The sequence below is a fragment of the Euleptes europaea genome, chromosome 6 (assembly GCF_029931775.1).
Source record: "Euleptes europaea isolate rEulEur1 chromosome 6, rEulEur1.hap1, whole genome shotgun sequence".
In the NCBI taxonomy this organism is placed as follows: Eukaryota; Metazoa; Chordata; class Lepidosauria; order Squamata; family Sphaerodactylidae; genus Euleptes; species Euleptes europaea.
This window is the reverse complement of record NC_079317.1, coordinates 102,906,085-102,925,301: the sequence shown is the minus strand read 5'-3', so window position 1 is coordinate 102,925,301 and position 19,217 is coordinate 102,906,085. Positions and strand designations below refer to the sequence as shown.

Here is a 19,217-nt window from a genome sequence, read left to right as displayed (position 1 = left end):
ACCCTCGCCCGGTACGTCATCGGCCAGGGAGGCTGGAGACCAAATCCTACTCCGATTGGTCGGTTGTTCAGACGCTCTACGGCGCGTTTTGAGGGACACGCAACGTCACCATAGCGCGCCAAAGGCTCCAAAATCGTGCCCTTGTTTGTGTCCTGAGCAGCCAATAGAGGGGGTTGTGTGTATGCACGCAACTGGCCAATAAAGGCAAGCTATGCTTCCTTAGTCCCGCGTTTTCTTTGATTGGCGTCGGTACTGGCCAATGAGATGAGAACACTCGACGGCGGCGGATGTCGGAGGCGCAGGGCCGGAATTCGGGCCGTGCGAGGGGAAGATGGCGGTGCTGGCCCCGCTGCTCGCCCTGCTCTACTCGGTGCCTGGGATCTGTCGTTGGCTCGCTCAGCCCTATTACCCGCTCTCCGTTCTTCTCTCCGCTGCTTTCCTGCTGGTGCGGAAGGTGCCACCGTTATGCCAAGGGCTGCCGAGCCAGCGCGAAGACGGAAACCCCTGCGACTTCGACTGGGTGAGACCCTGCTCGGCTCCCGTAGCCCTTCTTTCTGCCTCTTCCCCAGACCCCGCTGCTTCTTTGCACCTTCTAATGGAGCTTCATTGGGGGTGATGGTTTTATGGATCCAGTAAACAATGCAATAGGGCTTCACTGTGTGAGGGTTCCCCACCTCTCTGTGCAAACTCCAGAAAACCACTTGCTCAGACTGTCATGCAGAAACAAGGATCTTTATTGGAAGCTTCAGAAGGTATAAGCCATACACTGGTAAAGTTGCAAGTGACTACGATTTCACAAAGACAGGATTATAACCCCTACAGGGTAGCAGATGCCAAACGTATGTTATGGGAAGCAATAATTGTGCATGGTACGAACATCAAAGAGCCAGGGTGCTTGTTAGTACTATCTACTGCCTCCAAGGCCAGAGCCGGAGGAAGGGAGTCAGTAACAGTTTGGGAGGGACGTGGGAAGAAGGGAGAGACATTCCAACCTGGGCCTTGTCAGCCGCCACGCCTGAACCAAGGAAAGGTCAGAGGACTGCTTTTACGAGTCCAAGGAGAGAGGGGGGGAAAACCAGACAAGGCCTAGGTCTTACCCAAGACGAAGGCATACAGACCCTCACACACTGCCTCCTGCGTGCCTACGAACCCCAAGAGCCCATTGCGAGGCGGTGGGTGTTCTATTCCCCTCTTATCAGTGCTCAGGAAGTAGCGTGTGAAGACTTTCTTACTTTGGGGTATTTGTCGCAGAGCATCAAAACCCATACCCCCCTCTACGAGGATACGAGAGCTAGGCTGCCATATTAACTAGCATTTTTTTCCTAAAACCTCATCCCACGCAGGAGCGACCCCAGACATGACAGCTCGTTACACCTGAGCTGTTGGTGTAGGGGTCCATGTGTCGTCGTCGTCCCCCCCGCCCCATATGGTGTCTTGTAGCAGCTGGGCGGTCTAAATCCTCAGCTGTTCCTGCTCCCCTTTAAGCAGCTCCTTTAGCAGAGGAGTCTAGCTAGCAGTCCACCTGCAAGGACAGAAGAAAAGAAACCCATCACTGGACAATAGGCTGCTGTTGGTGTTGCAGTAGTAGTAGTGAGGTTTGCCATAATAGTATTAAAATTGAGAATCCCCACCCCCATCTTGCCTACACCAAGAGCTATTAGTAAACAGCACTGTAACTTGTAAATGTTTTAAGTGGGAATCCTGTAGCTGCTAAAGAATATGTTGAAGGCAATGGTTCTAATTGTCTGCCTTTGTCTTGCCCTTTCTCATTTCATTTGTTTCGGCTGAAGTCATTTAAGGGTTTTCACCTTCCCTCATAGGTATGTTGCAAAATTATCTTGTTGCGTGATTTTTGCGGTTCCTGTACATTTCAAGGAACTGCAAAATGTGTTTTATTTGTTTCTACTTGGAACTGACAGGATTATTGGATAGGAAATGAAATGGGAGTAGGATGGGTTGTGGTATCTAAACGGTATGTATTGAAATAGAGGGATAAGTGTGACATCTGTCTGGATCTGTTATACCCTTTCTGGGGGGCTCACCTTTTTCTCTTTCCACCTGGTGCACTAGCGAGAAGTGGAGATCCTTATGTTTCTAAGTGCCATTGTGATGATGAAGAACCGCAGATCCAGTGAGTTATGCATGTTTGCTCTACAGTTTTCTGCAGTAAAATGTTTCTTCTGGAACTACAGAGATTTTCAGTATGAGAGTGATCACTTTTTGAATAATCAGAAAAAGAGTCTTCAGGCCTGTTTTGTTAGGCTGAAGGCTGTTAGCATATGTCAACTGATATAGGCAAATCAGTTAAATTTAAGCAAATAGAGAGATTGTGATATGTAGTTTATTTGATATGCAAAGCACTTCAAAGGTTCTTGGATGAATGGCTGCAGGAAGATTGCCCCTGTACCAAAGTAATTTCACAGTAATTCCATTATAACTATGCATGCCTCTTTGAGAAGTGGCTTCAAATGGTGTTCCGGTTAAAAATGGGAGCACTCAGAAACCATTTCAACCTCCCAAGAGTATCAGATGACCTTGCCACATCAGAAAAAAAGTTTCAAAGGGAGACTGTAGCTGGTAGTGTTAAGTTACTATTCATATGTAGATAAGGTACATATGAGTTGGTCTCAATAGATTGAAAGTGGCACGCTCACTAGAGAGCGGAAGTGCTGTCTTGATTTGCTTGCTCATCTCCAGTTGTGAGTGGTCTTCCTGACTGATTCACTTACTCATTTGAATGGAGATAGATCACGATGGGTAGCCATGTTAGTCTGTCAATAGCCTAGAAAAGAGCAAGAGTCCATTAGCACCTTAAAGACTAACAAAAATTCTGGTAGGGTATGAGCTTTTGTGAGCCAAAGCTCACTTCAGATACAGCTAGAATGTACCCTTGTATGAGTATCTGTCAACTGATAACACTTCGTGAACCTGAAAAATTGGGCTCTGGCTCACAAAGCTTATTCCACAAATAACAGTAAGTCTTAACAAACTAACAGAGCTATCACTATGGAAACTGTCACTGAAGATTATCCAAGATAGGGAGGCCGGGGGGCAAAGCCTTGATATGTTTTTGGTGGAGTTAAGTGGGGTAGAGTTAAGTGAAGAACAATCTAGAAATGATAGAGGTGAGGCAGAGAGATTGAAATGAGGGTTAGATAAAATGAAAGTGTTTTTAAAAGCAACATAAATGAAAATACAAACTTTAGAAAGTTTGCATGGTGAATATTAGCTACAGAAGCCTATTGCAAATGCCATAAAACAGTAACATGTCAATAGAGCATACCATTATGTGGTAAAGGTCCTACATTTCTTCAAATCATGGATTCTGCAAAGGGTACATAAACTTGCAGAGAAAGCATCCCCAAATTGTCAGATGTTGGCTTCAGATACCAGCATTTTGGGCCCACCTTGACCCTTCAGTGATGTACATAACTGCTTTCTTTCTGTCTCAAGTTACTGTGGACCAACACGTGGGAAATATCTTCATGTTCAGCAAAGTAGCCAATGTCATCCTTTTCTTCCGGCTTGACATCAGGATGGGACTGCTCTACCTTACCCTCTGCATAGGTAAGATCCTTAAGTGCAGGTGGCTGAGATTACACCATTTATGCAGGTCCAGAGATCAGGAGTAAGATAATTAGATTCAAAATCAGCCTTGCCTCTTAAAACCTTCTGGGCTCATAAGTCCCATCAGAGGCAATTGTTTAAAATATTAGTCTGTATTTTCATCTTAAACAAATCTGCCCTGGGTTACCATATTGGAGTTCTTTATTATTTGAATGATTCAATTATGGAATATATTTGATTTTGTGGAAGTAAATGTAATTTACTCATCTTCACATCCCACATGAATGTTGTCATCTCTGAAGAATTTATGCCAGTTGAACAATATCTCTTTGGAGAGCCTTTGTGAATTGTTGATCCTATTCCAACATGGTGCTAAGCCATGCTTCTGTGTGTGCATTTTCAGTGTTCCTGATGACTTGTAAGCCACCTATATACCTGGGTCCTGAATACATCAAATATTTCAGTGATAAAACAATAGATGTGAGTATTTTATGTTCCACACACCTTTAAATGTCTACTAAGATCTTGAGCTGCACCTTGGCCTGTTTGAGGAAATTGCTGGCAGGTTTGCAGAGAGGAGCTTTTCAGTCTAAAACTGTGGGTAAAGAAAAAGAGTTTCACTGGGATAGAGGGAAGGCTGGGAGGTGGTCATAATAGTTTGTCATCTGCTAAAGAAGTCTTGCCCTAAGCTACTGTTCTGTCTGACTTCATTAAAAGTTTGCTCTTGGAACAAGGATTCTTTAGCAGCACAGTATGACCATGGTCTGGCTCATGTATTTGGATAATATGATGCTAACTGCTCTGTACGTGACTTTGTGTAGGGTCTTGATCTGGAGCTGTTTTTTTATTGCAAGTTATTGCAAGGGCTTTTATGTATATGCACCCACATATATATTTAGTTTATGAATGACTGTACCTTATAATAGGTTAACCTTGTATTTTATTTTTAATTTTTGCAAGTACTATGCATATTATTGAAGCATGAGGATGGTGACAATGTGATTCCTCTCTTGACAGGAAGAACTAGCACGGGATAAGCGAATAACCTGGATTGTTGAATTCTTTGCTAACTGGTCTAATGAGTGCCAGTCATTTGCTCCCATTTACGCTGACTTGTCTCTCAAGTGAGTGCATGTGACTGTTTGCAAGTGTGAGCCCAATTCTTGTGGTAGCATCCATACAGTATGGGGGAAGTGGTTTTGCCAGATTTTCAAAGCTGAAATTTAATGTTCACCATTACTGAAGTCAGGGGATGTGCTGGGCTGGCTGGACAGACTTTCGGCCTCCCATCCTCCTGGGAGGGGGCTTTTCCAGGGCCGGTATTTCATCCCGGGTAAGAGGTTACATGTGTGTCTTCTTAATTTGTAAACTGGGGGTGGCAGGGATAAAACCATAAAGACATATAATAATCAAAATAAAAAATCAAGTAATGAATGTATGGGTCTGGCTGTGCAGGTCCAATTAAAAACAAATTCTTATTTATGTCTCCTCTCACATGGTGGAAGGGCTATTGTACTCAATTCGATATGGAACTAAAGATGCTGTGGAGAATGACACTGAAACTAAGGTGACCTCCATGGAAAAGACTAAAAGTCTGTTGAAATAGATGAGTGGACAACCATGTCCACAGCATATCACACACAGTTCTTCAGTGCCTTAATTGTTTCCCTTAAATTTAAATGATGTAATGTATTGCTACTTTGTCTGTTTTTTCCCCCAGGTATTCCACTGAAATAATTTTACTAAATATAAGTAAAAAGCAACATGCTAAATCATACCATATAGGGAACTGCATGTTTTTCTAGAGAGTAGTTTTCTCTAAGGCTCTCCTATGGAAAATCCAAAAACAGAAACAAAAGCTATGCAATACCTTCATTAGGATCAACCAAGTTGACACAAAGCATTGTGCAGGCTTTCAAGCTCACCAGAGTTCTGCATTGGGCTGGATGTTACAGAATTTTGGGGGAAGGTCAGAACTTAAGATCATGGCCTGAGAAATCTGCATTCTACACTTCTGTTGTTGTTTTTTAAAAAATTGTAACATCCAGCATGATGAAGAGCTTTGGTGAGCTCAAAATCTTGCACAATGCTTTGTGTCAATTTGATTGATCCTAATAAAAGGTATTACATGGATTTTGTTTTTGGAGTTTGTATGGACCAGTATGGCTGTACAACATTTTCCCCTGTGGAAAGCAATTTTAAATTAAAAGAAAACTAGCTTGGGGAGTAGCTTTACATTTCAGTGAACCCTGGTAAGAGCCATGGAAAAAAGCGGAAAGCTATCTACAGTACAGTCCTAAGCAGAGTTATGCACTTCTAAATCCACTGAAGTCAGTGGACTTCTAATGGTGTAAACTCTGTTTAGGATTGCACTGCTAGTTGCTGTACCAATAATTTTATTTGCTGCTGACTGGTTCTGCTTAAAACTCCAGTCGATTCTAGCAGCCCTACTAGACAATCAACTGACCCATAGACCTTTTTTTCTTATGCTAATAGTGAAGGGAGGATTCTGACCTTTATAGTTATAGGCTAAGTATGGGCTGCAAGACTTCTTTCTGGAAAATCCTATGTCGCACAATGATCTGTAGAAAGTGGTTTCCATTTTAGGCCTAAGGGATAATCCTCTTTCCTTAGAAATGCTGCATTAGGCCAATTGCTATTTAAGGCCTGTAATCTAAAACTGTGATTTTGCTGCCTCTCAGTTGGTTAGTGCCTACTCAGAGTAGTGGCTGAAACAGGAGAGAAGGGGTGAGTTGGGCTGTAATCAGCTGTCAATGGACTTCTGGGCTCTCTGTGTTTCTCCAAAACATGTCTACATGGTCCCTTATTGTTGCATTCCACCAGGTACAACTGCGCTGGCCTTTGTTTTGGAAAGGTGGATGTGGGCCGCTACCCTGATGTTGCCACCAGGTGAGATATTCAAGAAGCCCTTAATTTAGGAATCTTCTCAGGAGTGTGATGACTGGGAAGGCTGAGAAAGCCAAAGTCGATGTGTCCCTCTGGCTGCCTGTGTGATTTGTAGTACCGTGAAGGTTCCTTTTCCATTTATGGGGGCAGGTATGGGGGAGGAGGTTGGCCATGCATTTATTTTGAGTCTCTTGGACTTTGTACCAATTGTCTCTTCCTAGGTACAAAGTCAGCACCTCTCCTCTTACCAAGCAGTTGCCCACCCTAATCCTTTTCCAGGGAGGGAAGGAGGCGATGCGGCGGCCACAGATTGATAAAAAGGGACGAGCAGTCTCATGGAACTTCTCTGAGGTACTTTATATGCTAGATTTCTGTACCTCTTTGCTGTTAAGAAGAAGAGTTGGTTTTTATACGCTGACTTTCTCTACCACTTAAGGGAGAATCAAACCAGCTTACAATCACCTTCCCCTCCCCACAACAGACACCCTGTGAGGTAGGTGGGGCTGAGAGAGCTGTGACTAGCCCAGGGTCACCCAGCTGGCTTAATGTAAAGGAGTGGGGAATCAAACCTTGTTCTCCAGATCAGAGTCCACCGCTCCAAACTACTGCTCTTAACCACTACACCACCAGGTTGACAAAAGAATTGTGGTATAAGTATGCCCTATTAGCTTTTCTGCTGTGGGATTCTTTCCCAAAAGATAGTCCTGACCTACAGGCACAGCTATAGCTGACGAGACATCATGGGGGTGGCCCTGATAGCATCATTAAAGCCGAACACTTGTCACGTGAACACACAAAGCTATCTTACATTGAAACAGAGAAACTGGGTGTCACAGCAAACACCATGAATGTTTTAGGAATGATTATTACAATATAATATACAATAACAAGAAATTTATAATTCAAGTAATACAGTGACAGAGGAATGACCATTCACATTCAAACATAGTTTTAGACAGGAATCCGGATGTAGTCACGTTCTGAGGGATTCTTCAGTATACAGATATAAACTAAAAATATTGTTCTGACCTCTTGTAAAGATGAATGAAATCACTGCAATAAGTAACAAAAGACATTAAAGCTAGATGTTTTTGAATTTTTTCAAATACAATAGAGAAGAACTCTACAGAACCTTACTGAACACAGCTGAAGTTACAAACATTTCCTTGTTGCTTAACAGTGTTAACTCTTTAATGCTGATACACAAATAAACATTCCTTATCTACACCCAGCCTGAAGGGAGCTACAAAAATTCACTAAATTGAAGTTTATAAGAGCCTCAGCTTTCTTACACAGCCCGGATAACCTACGAGAACCAATTTAATGATTTAGTTTAGAGAGCCGGTGTGGTGGTTTGGAGCGGTGGACTCTGATTTGGAGAACTGGGTTTGATACCCCACTCCTCCACATGAGCGGCGGAGACTAATCTGGTGAACTGGATTTGTTTTCCCACTCCTACACACGAAGCCAGCTGGGTGACCTTGGGCAAGTTACAGCTCTGTTAGAGCTCTCTCAGCCCCACCTACCTCACAGGGTGTCTGTTGTGGGGAGGGGAAGGGAAGGTGATTGTAAGCTGGTTTGAGTCTCCCTTAAGTGGTAGAGAAAGTCTGCATATAAAAAAACAACTCTTCTTTAAACTTCATACATATTCAAGGATCCCATATACCTACATAATACTCTGCTTGGAGATTTCTAACAGCAGCCAGTGAAATAAAGTGCTCATTACAGACTGAAAAGCATGAAGTGAATTTGAAAGGAGAGTCAGACATGATAACTAACTGGGTGATGTAATAATCAACATAACTCATTGCAGTTGTGCTAGTGGTTTTAGTGAATGCCACTGAAATTGGAAAATAACTAACTTAAAGGGACTCACATACTGAAAATGTGTGTGTATATTATATATAAAAAATTGAAGAAAAAAGGGACCACCACAAATAAATGTATCATACATAAATACAAACAAAATGAGGATCATGCAGGAAAAGCAAGATTATACCTAGGGAAAATACAACTGTAAAGTTGCTGCTGTGCTATATTTCTCATCTACGAATATGGCTAATGTATATGGTTCATAAAAATAGGCTAATGGCCATATGGCATATACGACTTTAAACTGTTAATCCATTTTACCTCCTTGTACAACAACAGCTTATGGGGATCTACTTTATGAAAAGAGTGTGAAATAATTTTTTCAATGACAAAAAACTGAAAATCAGTACATGTTTGTCTTTTATCTATAAAATGTGCAACAAATAGCCATAGTTCATATGTGAGAGTGATGTGCCACTGCACATGTTCTGATAGAGCAGATACTTATATCCACATATGTTAAGCCTCACAGACATGTTTAGTATTACAGTCAGAGAAATTGTTCAACTCAAACTTGCTGTGATCCTGAGGATAGTCAAAACATTTTATTTCACAAGAACAAACAAGATCCCCCACATTTACAATCACTTAAGACTGGTTTTTATTGTCACACCTGATTATTTTCACTCATTGTGATAGCATTCTTAAAATTCTTAGCTCTTCTAAAATCATTAAAGGAGAAATCATTAAATTCAGGTATATGTTTAACCACATGCTAGTGTTTACATATTATTCTTTGGACAGAATAGGACAAATGTGTATATTGAAAAGCAGAGGAAATGTGATTCTTAACAGGTTTAGGTTTTTTTAGAAGCAGTTCACACCTAGGTATTAAGCTGTAATAGCAGTGTCCTGAACAATTCAGTTTGGATAACCGCTATTTAAAAATTATTTACTTAATCTCTTTTTTTAATATGATTCTCATGTAGTGTTGAGTTTCTTTTATGCCTCAAATACTGGTGATATGGAAGAATCTAGCAGAATGAAAAGAAGAATAATGTTACAGTGAATTCCTATCAATGGTCTAATGTATAAACATACAATTAACTTTTTTTCTCAAACAATCTCAGTATCCCAGAAAGGAAAAACATTCTTGTCATGTTGACATGTAAATTTAGTAGTATCATGTACAATATTAATGAGACAAAATAACTCTACTCCATTAAAAATATGTAGGAGGTCTCAACTTGTTATGAGTCCAGGGTGGACGCAACAACCATACATGCTTCCTCATAAGGGATAAGGGAGTTGACACCTAAAAAGGCCAGAACAGCCCCCAGTTAAATTCTTTGGCCTTCTTACATGGAAATGAAATCTTTAGTACCTTAACAAAGAAAGGAGATTTAATTACAACTTACTGTAAAAAGGAACCCATATACTGAGACAAAGGTTCCAATATGTAATCGAAACCCGACACACACAGTAAGTCAGCCAGGAGGTAGAAATTCTGGCTTATGTATTTTAGGAAGTATGTACCAGACCAGAACCTGAGGATGTAGATTCGTTAAAAATGTTGAGATGGACCTCATTGGCAGCTGTTCTAATGGTATAAGAAAATTGATGTGTAGGGTATTTTAAATACCATTTAGTACCTTGAAACTGTCTAAAGAGAATGAGAGACAACAAACTGAGTGACCACTTACACACAAAGCAGATGCTATACCACAGTTCCTCCATACAAAGATGTGAGCCTTGCACTGAACACATGGAGGCTGCTACTAAGTAATGCTGGTTTGTGTCTGCCACAGGAAAATGTGATTCGGGAATTCAACCTGAATGAGCTGTACCAGAGAGCCAAGAAAACATCTAAGCAGAGTGAAGAGATCTCTGAGGAACGACCTATTGCTACTGAGCTCCTCAATGGAGAGACTAAAAAGGATAAATAGGACCCACTGGACTGGACTGTGTTCCCTTGCCATTTAGTTTCCCATTCTTCATTTCCATCTTAACCCGTCATGAGTCACCAGGCAATCGCCTGTATCCAGGAGTGCAAGGAAATGTATTTAGAAAGAATGAGGCTCCCTATCAATTCTGTTTGCTGCTTCTCTGCTGGTGTCCACTTCACCTGTAAATGTTTCAGTGATATTTGTTCCTGATTCTTTTGTTGGGAAGATCTGGGGCATCCTTTGAGGAGCAGATTAGAATAGTTAAGAGGAGCTTCAGAATGAGGAGTTAAAAGATTCTGCGAATGAATAGAGGCAATTGAGAGAATCAACACCTTCAGTTGTAGTGGGGGGCGGGGAAGGGGCCCCTTCTCCTGTTCACCAGTGTTGTTGTTCTTCCATTAAACAAATGTTGCTGGTTTTGACCAATTCTCCTATCAAAACTGACACTTCACACCTGTAGACTTGGATCTTCTCCAGGGTGATATCTTTGGCTGAGGAGATACTGAGAAATTTATCATTGGTAGGTTTCTGCTACTCACTACACTCCATAACAGCTACAGTAGAAATCCTGATGGTGTCTTTTTTCCATTATTTGGGATTTAAATTCTTGAGTGCTAGAAGTGGAATGTTAGCTGAGCCTGAACATGCTCCTGTACCAGAGACTAAGCAGCTGCCGAGTCGTAAAGGACCTCCTGTACTCTGCATCATTCGACTAGTATAGCGTCGCCTGTTCATGTGTGGGGCAGGGACCTTTACTGTTACTGGTAGCTACTTCTACTGCTTTTAGTGTACAAAATACAGGATGGTGACTTGTAGGGTTGTGGTTAATGTTATTGTTTCACTGTTAATAAAGGGAGTTTAGTGTTTGTTTTTACCATGCTCACATTTCAGTCTTCTGGTTCTATTAATGGCCTTCTACACGTGCCTCTAATAAATTGGGAATGTTGTTTATCAGTGTGCTGTGGTTTTCTGAGTGACCATATAACTGGTATCTGTGCTGTCTTACATCAATGTGGGTTTCCATGGCTTGGATCCTGTGGAACACTTCTGCTAACAGAAGGGATTTCTGTTTATCCTGGGGCCAAGGGATGCTCAGGAACAGCATGAGTGAATAGTCTGAGGTCCATAGCAGGAGGTGGGAATGAGTTAAAATCACCCACTTGGTTTGTGGAAATCCTCCACAGCATTGCTTCTCAGCTGGTGGTATGCATGCCACTGGTGGGTGACAGAAGCAGTCTAGATGAGATGTAGTGATGGTTATGAATATGCTAGTTTCCCTGTCCTAGGCCCATGTCCACCTGCAAGTGTGATCTGTCTTCTGCCACAGATTATCCATCTGTGACCATTAAGAATGCTAGTAGTAAACTGGGATACTTGGCATTTCTCATACTCTCCCATTCCCCCTGTCTACCAGCAAGTGTCTTTGATGTACCAGTTCCTGTTGACCCTACCTATCAGGAATTATCCGTTTTGCTTCTGCAATTTTTAATGTCCTTAACATAAGACCAAAATAAAAGTTCTGCTGGATCAGACCAGTGGTCCATCTAGTTTAGCATCCCGTCTCACACAGGGGCCACCCAGTTACTCTACAGGGCCAACAACAGGTCATAGAGGCCTGATATTGCCTCCTGGCATTGGTATTCAGAGGATTACTGCCTCTGAATATGAAGGGTCCCTTTAATAGCTGCTGATAGAGCTAACCTCTGAGTCTGACTAATTCCCTTTTAAGACAGTTTATGCCTGTGGCCATCACTTAATTCTCCAGCAGTGAATTCTACATTTTAATCACTCATTGATTATGACAGTATTTCCTTTTGTATCTACTGCCCATCAACCCCTTGGATACCCATCCCTGAGTCAAAGTATTTTGGGAGAGAAAGAAAAAAAGTCCTCTCTGTTCACACACTACCCCCTAGCATTATTTTATAAATTTCTGTCATGTACCCCCTTAGTTATTTCTTCCAAACTGAAAAGGCCCAGACTTTTCAGCCTTTCCTCATAGGAAACATGCTCCAACCCTTAATCATCTTCGTTGCCCTCTTCTGTACTTTTTCCAGCTCTGCAATGTCCCTTTTGAGCTACAGGTTGAGAATCACACAGGACCTAATCCCAACTGCCTATGTCAGAGTAGGGATTGCTCTTTTGTGGAAGACACACATTCTTATACCTTTTCCAGACATCAGATTTTTGTAAAGCTACAACCAGGGTAGTTACATAGGGAACAAAAACTGTCCAAACATAAAGAAATCTGGATAAATGCAAGTGGCAGTAGGTTTTGTATAGTTTGATCCTGCTGTAGTGAAAGCCTGGGTAATCTATTTTGGTCACGTACAGGAAAGCTCAACATGATGTAGGAAAAAGGAACAACCTAACCAACCTCACAGTACAGCTGTTAGGATAAAATGGAGGAGAACTATTTAAGCTGCTCTGGGTCCCCACTGGGGAGAGAGGTGGGATACAATCAAAGTAAATACATCTGATAAAACTGCTTGACATACATGAGGCAGGACACCGGGCTGAATGAACAGTGGGTCTAGTGTAGGGCCAGGATTAAGAAGGGAGAGTAATTGTTCAGGGAACAAGGAGACCAGTAAATAAGAAAGTGTACAGTGTGGGTACTAGGAGAAATTTGCTAACAGACTGAGCAATAATATAAGATTTGTCTTTTAGCTTAGTGGGTGAGAATACTTATGACAGGATGCCTAATGATCCCAGTAGAAGTCTCCTAAAAGCTGCAGTATCACATGATGCGTTTAGCAGATCAAACTGCACCTGATCAGCTTTGAGTTAGAACTGCATGCATGAATTAATCCTTGGTTTGTATCTAGGGTGTGGACAAAGCACTGAACTGGGAGATGGCTGAAAGACGGCAAGAACACCATGGTTCAAGTCAAATATCACTTACATAAAGCCCCACTCTTGTGTACGATCAAATGCAAAACCACTGCCCTCATTGGTACACATGAATGGGGACTAAAATCGGGGACAGGGTAAAAGCCAGTATGGCCCGGAAAGGGCATTAAACAGTGCCACAGAAAACAGTGCAATGTCTTAAAGACACTCCAGAATAATATTTTAGAAATCAAAACGTGTAAAGGGTAACCCTTTCCAAGCCAAAATGCCTCTGGAACACCACAGAACAGCCCATGACGGGCATTAAACAAATAATAGTACCACAGAAAACTGGCATGCCTTGAAGACACCCCAAAACAATATTTTAGAAATCAAGATGTGGAAAAGGCGTGCATTTATTAACCCTTTCCAAGTTAAAATGCCCCTGGAACAGAATGGCCTGGAACGGGTATTAAACAAATAATAGTACCGCCAAAAACAGTGAATGATGTTGGTACTGGAGTTTTCAGGTATGGGCACCACAGTGTTGCATGATGGACAATTGTGAGTTCAACCACTTCAGTGATGCAGGAGGCCACAAGCCCGAGAACACATTCCTGGGAGTAAGCCTCACTGAATAAAATGGGACTTCTGAGTAGATCTGCTTAGTATTTCTCCCAGACTCATCTGCACACAGTATTTGGCCCTTCCTTGGTGCTGTTGGGAAGTGTTTTTTTCCTGCTTCCCCACTGCATTATAGTGCATTTGTGCGCCTCCTGGGGTTTCCCCTGCTTGTCTAATTTTCCCCAAACCTGTTTTGCTGCAAATTTGCGGGAAAGATCTCAGCAAACCGTGGATGGCTGCCATGTGAGTACGAAAGTTCGGAATTTGCCAGACCAGCCCACACAACAGCCATTTCATCTTCCCCTGTCCCTGGAAGCAGTAGTTCCCTCCCTCTGGCACCATGAATATTTTTTATCAGCAAATGAACATCATTATATCACTCTTATAACAATGCATCTTGAAGTTTCTCTGAATTGCCAGCTTTCATTTTTAAAAAGTATCCAACCCTTTTCATTGCAGAGATATAAGGGGAAAACATTTGCAACAAAAACATTTTTTTAAAAACTATTTGCAACAAAGAAACTTATTTTTTTAAAAAAAGAAAGGTGGACATTTGGAGAACCAGAGAGACACACTATGTTATAATGATATATTCAACTGCTTTTAAAGATAGATAGATAGATAGATAGATAGATAGATAGATAGATAGATAGATAGATAGATAGATGCATGCATGCATGCATGCATGTTCTGGGGGCATTTTGGCCCGGAAAGGGTTAATAAATGCACATTATTTCTGTGTTCTGGTTTTCAAATATTGTCCTGGAGTGCTTTTAACACATCCCACAGTTTCTTGTGGTCCTGTTATTTGTTTAATGCCCGTTCTGGGCCGTCCCATGGTGCTCCAGAGGCATTTTGTCTTGGAAACGGTTAATAAATGCGTACTCTTTCTGTGTTTTGATTTCTAAAATATTGTTCTGGAGTGCCACTGGTTTTTGCGGTACTATTTGTTTAATGCCTGTTCCGGGCAGGTCCATGGTGTCCCAGAGGCATTTCGGCCTGGAAAGGGTTAATAAGTGCACGCTCTTTCTGCGTTTTGATTTCTAAAATATTGTTCTGGGGCGTCTTTAAGGCACGCCACTGTTTTTTTGCAGTACTATTATTTCTTTAATGCCCATTTACCCTCTTCCCTAAAACCGCGGGTATTCTCTTCACCAGTATGCATTAGATCACTGGTTCCCAACCAGGGGTCCGCGAGAACTAAATTAAGGTCCACGAAACAAAGTTATAAACCCATAATAAATTAATCTTTTCAATTAAAATTTCTCTATTATAAAAAATATGTATTCAAATATTATTCTAAGTTTAATGTTTAACTAACAGTTCTGATTAAAGTTTATTTTCAAATTCCCGGAATTTTTATTTTGAACCTTGGGGTCCCTGCACCGAACCAAAAAGTCCTAGTGGTCCCTGGTCAAAAAAAGGTTGGGAACCACTGCATTAGATAAACAGAAGCCGCTCCTCAAGCTTTTTAATCCCACAACGTGTAGGTATACGGGTAGTGAAGAGTGATGAGTTGCAAAGGGGGGTACTCTGTTGCAACAAAACTACAAAGGCACCTAGACGTTACAAAGTGGCAAAAATGTACCCCGGCATAAGCGTGCAGTTTAACTCACGTTAAGCAACCTTGGCGCGCGCCGAACCCCGTTCCGCCCGCACTTCCAGAATCCCCCCCCCGTAAATTTTACAATGGGCCGTTCCAACTCTCGGATTCCATTCTGATGGGGCGCTTCAGCCAATCAAGCTTCGGCGTGAACGGCGATTGTTTCCGTGCAGCGTCATTAAAAAAAGAAGCGAAGGATGTGCACAGCGGGGCGGACGAAACCATTTTTAAAAAAGGGGGGGTTGCCAGTTGAGGTTAAATGGTGATTCTGGGTCGGGCCATTTGGATAGCGGCGGCTGAATGCGCGCAAAGGCTCCTCTGCCTCTGAAGGTCGTGCTTCCAGACGATTGCGTTGTGGATTTTCCTGCTTCGTGGTTGGTTTCGTCGGTTCTTCCCGCGCGCGAATGGTTGCAGCCGCGGTCACCTTTCCTTTCTCAGCCGGCGGAGGTCACTGCACGTGGCTCCTACCTTCGTAAAGGAAAACAACAACGAAAAAGGTAATACGCGGTTTTTGCTCTGTGGAGGAGCTTATATCGATTGTGCATGGGAGGCTTTGCCACTCTTTAGATGCACGTTTTCCCCATCCAGATTCTCAAAACTCAACCATAAGCCCCCATGCAGAGTTTTGAGAATTCGGATGGGGGAAATGTGCATCTATCCAAGGCAAAACCTCCCATGCATAAATGGCTATATTTGTCGACCTAACATTCCAAAGTATTGGAGGCGGAAGAAGAGCACCGGCGTGCTCCCGGGTTCAAGTATTTCTTGGTCATTAACAGCAATGGCCCAGGCCAGCCTGATCTCATCAGATCTCAGAAGCGAAGCAGGGTCAGCCCTGGTTAGTATTTGGATGGGAGACCACCAAGGAAAACCAGGGTTGCTGTGCAGAGGAAGGCACTGGCAAACCACCTCTGATAGTCTCTTGCCATGAAAACCCCAAAAAGGGGTCACCATAAGTCAGCTGTGACTTGACGGCACTTTACACACACACACAACAGCAAGCAAACCCTGATGAGATTATGCAAGATATTGATTTTCGTGTGCAGTTATCGCCAGCTCTGTGATTCTTTCTCGCTCGCACTTTATTATGTCGAGCCATAAGCCTTTCTTCCACAGTATAGCCACCCCTTTCTATCTGGCAAGCCGGCATTGTTTGTCTTCTCTGGGCTGCTTTTAGTGCCTCCTTTGTTTTCCTCTTCCTGCAGTTCGTAGGCCCCAGCTTGCTCAGTCTGAGGACGAATTGAAGAGGGTTTCGAGGGTAACAAATGGTCTCAGATTAAAGAACCTGTTTTAAGGTTTCTCGTTTATAATTCAAGTTGATTAACTGGAGGGTGGGGAAATGCTACAAAGCTCTCTCTTCTTGCATGAAAGGTCCTCTATAAATGCACATGAGCCCCTATTCTTGAAAAAGGATCGATGACTGATCGAACAGAACCATCCCTAGTGCCTTCCCTGTGATTTCTGCTTTTGTTATTTTCTGACAAGTTTATTATTCTAATCTTTGTCTCCCCACACCCCCATATTCTGGATTGCAATGCCTTCCATCTGAGGAAACACAACCCATGAGATATTGTTTGGCTTATTCTTGTGTCTTGGCTTTTGTTCTTGAAGCAGAATGCCCCCTAAAGGGAGGAAGAGGAAGGCAGCCGCCCCTGCAGTAAAAGCTGCAGAGTCCAGTGGGTTGGAAGGAAATGGGGTTGACCAGTCTCCCAAGAAACTGAAGAAGAGCGAGGGCCATTATGTGGTCATTGAACACTGGTGAGTATCTGTCTTTACACCTCTAGTGTGGTGAATCCACCCACCAGGGTTAGAGTGTCAGAGCAGGATCTGGGAGAACCAGGTTTGAATACCCCCTCTGCCGTGAAAGCGAGATAGGTGACCTTGGGCCAGTCACACACACTCCGCCTCACAGGATTATTGTAAGGATAAAATGGAGAACGGGAGAACGTTGTAAGCCACTTTAGGGTCCTATGAGGAGCAAGAGGGGGGTGTAAATGAATTAAATTGTTGGGAAAGGGCTACCTTAACTGCGGAATGGTACAAAAATGCTGTGTACAAATTGTACCCAGAGATTAAAAGTATGCTTTTTTCTTTCCTAATAAACACACAGCTAGAGGCCCACCCCTTTCCTGATTACTATTCTTAAATACGCACAATTCATATGCTTAGTCTTTTCATAATACATGAAAAAACATATGTGCATACTTTTGAACTGGAGAGTTCCTTCCATTACACTCAGTTCCTTCCATTATACTCAGGATATCATATGAAGTAAGGGAAATATAAGATATTTTCTGAGCAGTGGGGTGCGGGGAGGTAAAAAACACTGTTAAATGGGGTTTGAGAAGCCCTTTCTCCTAGGGATCCAAACCATTGAGTTGGATTTGGCTCTGAAATCTGTTCAGATATTGACTGGGTTTTTCTGTGGGTTTGGGAATAACAAATGCTCCCTTTTTGCCCTGCAGTAAAAGCTGGGTTTTTCCGTGGGTTTGGGAATAACAAATGCTCCCTTTTTGTCCTGCAGTAAAAGCTGACGAGTCTATGGGCGCCATGCTGACGCTGTTGGCCAGGCCCTGCATCAGGCCTTTCCTGACCTCACAGTGGAGATCAATCCTGAGAAGCCCCGCAGAAATAGCTTTGAGGTGGTCCTGTTGAAAGATGATGGCGCTAGTAAGTGGTCTCTTCACAATAGGCTTGCCAATGGGAAGACTGTTGTGGGGATTAATCTCCCTAGAATGTGTGTAACCGGGCTCCCACAAATCCATCTACCAGGGGTCCCTGGTGAACAGCACGCTCAGAAACACGAATCCTTAGAGCTCTAATTTGTGCTACAGCCTAAAGAAGCAACAGCCGGAGCCAAGCTATGAGAGGCTTCTGCTCTGAGAGAACGACTCTCTCAATGACCTCTGTGTATTGCAATGGGCTTGGGGAGGACTGTTAGTGGAATCTTGGTGCCTGTTAGCAGACTGGCCCAAAGTAGAAGCATCAGGCAGCAGATTGTGTATTGTAAGGATCTCTTCAAGTGTTGGGATGTAGTGTAAGGACAGCAGTTTGTGTTCCTCATCTCATCACTAAGGTTTGAAATAGGGGGAAAGCAGCTGCCTTTTGCCAAGAGTGTGAATATTTTTCATGGAATATATATTCCACACGATGGCTTGTTGAGTAATAATTACTCCTTTGCCATGCTTGTTAGCTTTTTAGGAGACAGAACCTTGCTTGACAAAAGGCGTCAGAGGAGACTCTACAGTGTGATGAACCTCAAGGTGACCACAGCAGCAAGAAGTTCCACCCGCTGCTGCAGCCATCTAGTGACCGTCCCTTTTCAGCCCTCTCTCACTGCTGGCAACTCTCCTCCCTGTCTGTTTTTGTTTAAACTATCTAAGCCCATCTTTCTTCCAACAACTAGGACCTGATGTGCCTAACAAAGTTAAAATACTCAATATCAATCAAAACAAACTTTTATCAAAAACACTCAAAGGGAATTTTACAAGCCTTTCAGAATGCTGTCAGGGTGGAGGCCTTCTGCTCTTTGAGGAGGCTGTTCCATGAAACAGGAGTAACCACTGAGAGAGACAGCTGCCTGCATCTTGAGGGGGGGCACAACCAAACAATGCTGTTGTGCAGAATTAAGATACTACATGGGCTTTCAGTTGCCCTGAATTGGAACTAGCTCTGCTGGAGGCTGAGTGGACAGATATTGCTGGCAGAGCTTGGACAGGAGTTCTTCAGAGGCAGCTTTCAGAACCACTAGCTGTTAGTTGCTTGGAGGAGTAGCTGGGAGGCTTCTGATCATGTGGAGGTTTTGTTCACTGGCTTCTTTGGAAATGGGGCAGAATAGTCTGTGGTCTGGCCTAGCATGAAGTGCCTCCTGACAAGTGGAAAATGAGTGCTCTGGGAAATCCATGGTTCAGGTTCCTGCTATGGAT

General features: G+C 42.8%; 2 protein-coding genes across 2 annotated transcripts in view; both read left to right on the top strand.

Moving 5' to 3' along the window:
- SELENOH (selenoprotein H) overlaps positions 1-19,217 on the top strand; it is a 416,044-nt gene that overhangs the window by 395,450 nt on the left and 1,377 nt on the right. Inside the window, exons 2-3 of the mRNA XM_056850826.1 lie at positions 16,906-17,049; positions 17,816-17,961. Coding sequence (XP_056706804.1) covers positions 16,907-17,049; positions 17,816-17,961 — 289 coding nt within the window. The 5' untranslated portion in view covers position 16,906. The remainder of the gene's footprint in view (positions 1-16,905; positions 17,050-17,815; positions 17,962-19,217) is intronic.
- Positions 332-10,325, top strand: TMX2 (thioredoxin related transmembrane protein 2). The gene is made up of 8 exons (XM_056850823.1): positions 332-520; positions 2,071-2,131; positions 3,454-3,567; positions 3,971-4,047; positions 4,585-4,691; positions 6,412-6,477; positions 6,696-6,825; positions 10,095-10,325. Exons 1-8 carry the CDS (start codon positions 332-334, stop codon positions 10,230-10,232), a joined length of 882 nt encoding a protein of 293 aa, XP_056706801.1. The 3' UTR covers positions 10,233-10,325.

Excerpts from the sequence above, each read along its gene's own strand:
- TMX2 (XM_056850823.1), top strand. The coding sequence starts at position 332 with ATGGCGGTGCTGGCCCCGCTGCTCGCCCTGCTCTACTCGGTGCCTGGG. Across the intron at positions 4,692-6,411 it reads TACGCTGACTTGTCTCTCAA|GTACAACTGCGCTGGCCTTT; the intron begins GTGAGTGCATGT and ends GCATTCCACCAG. Across the intron at positions 6,478-6,695 it reads TACCCTGATGTTGCCACCAG|GTACAAAGTCAGCACCTCTC; the intron begins GTGAGATATTCA and ends GTCTCTTCCTAG.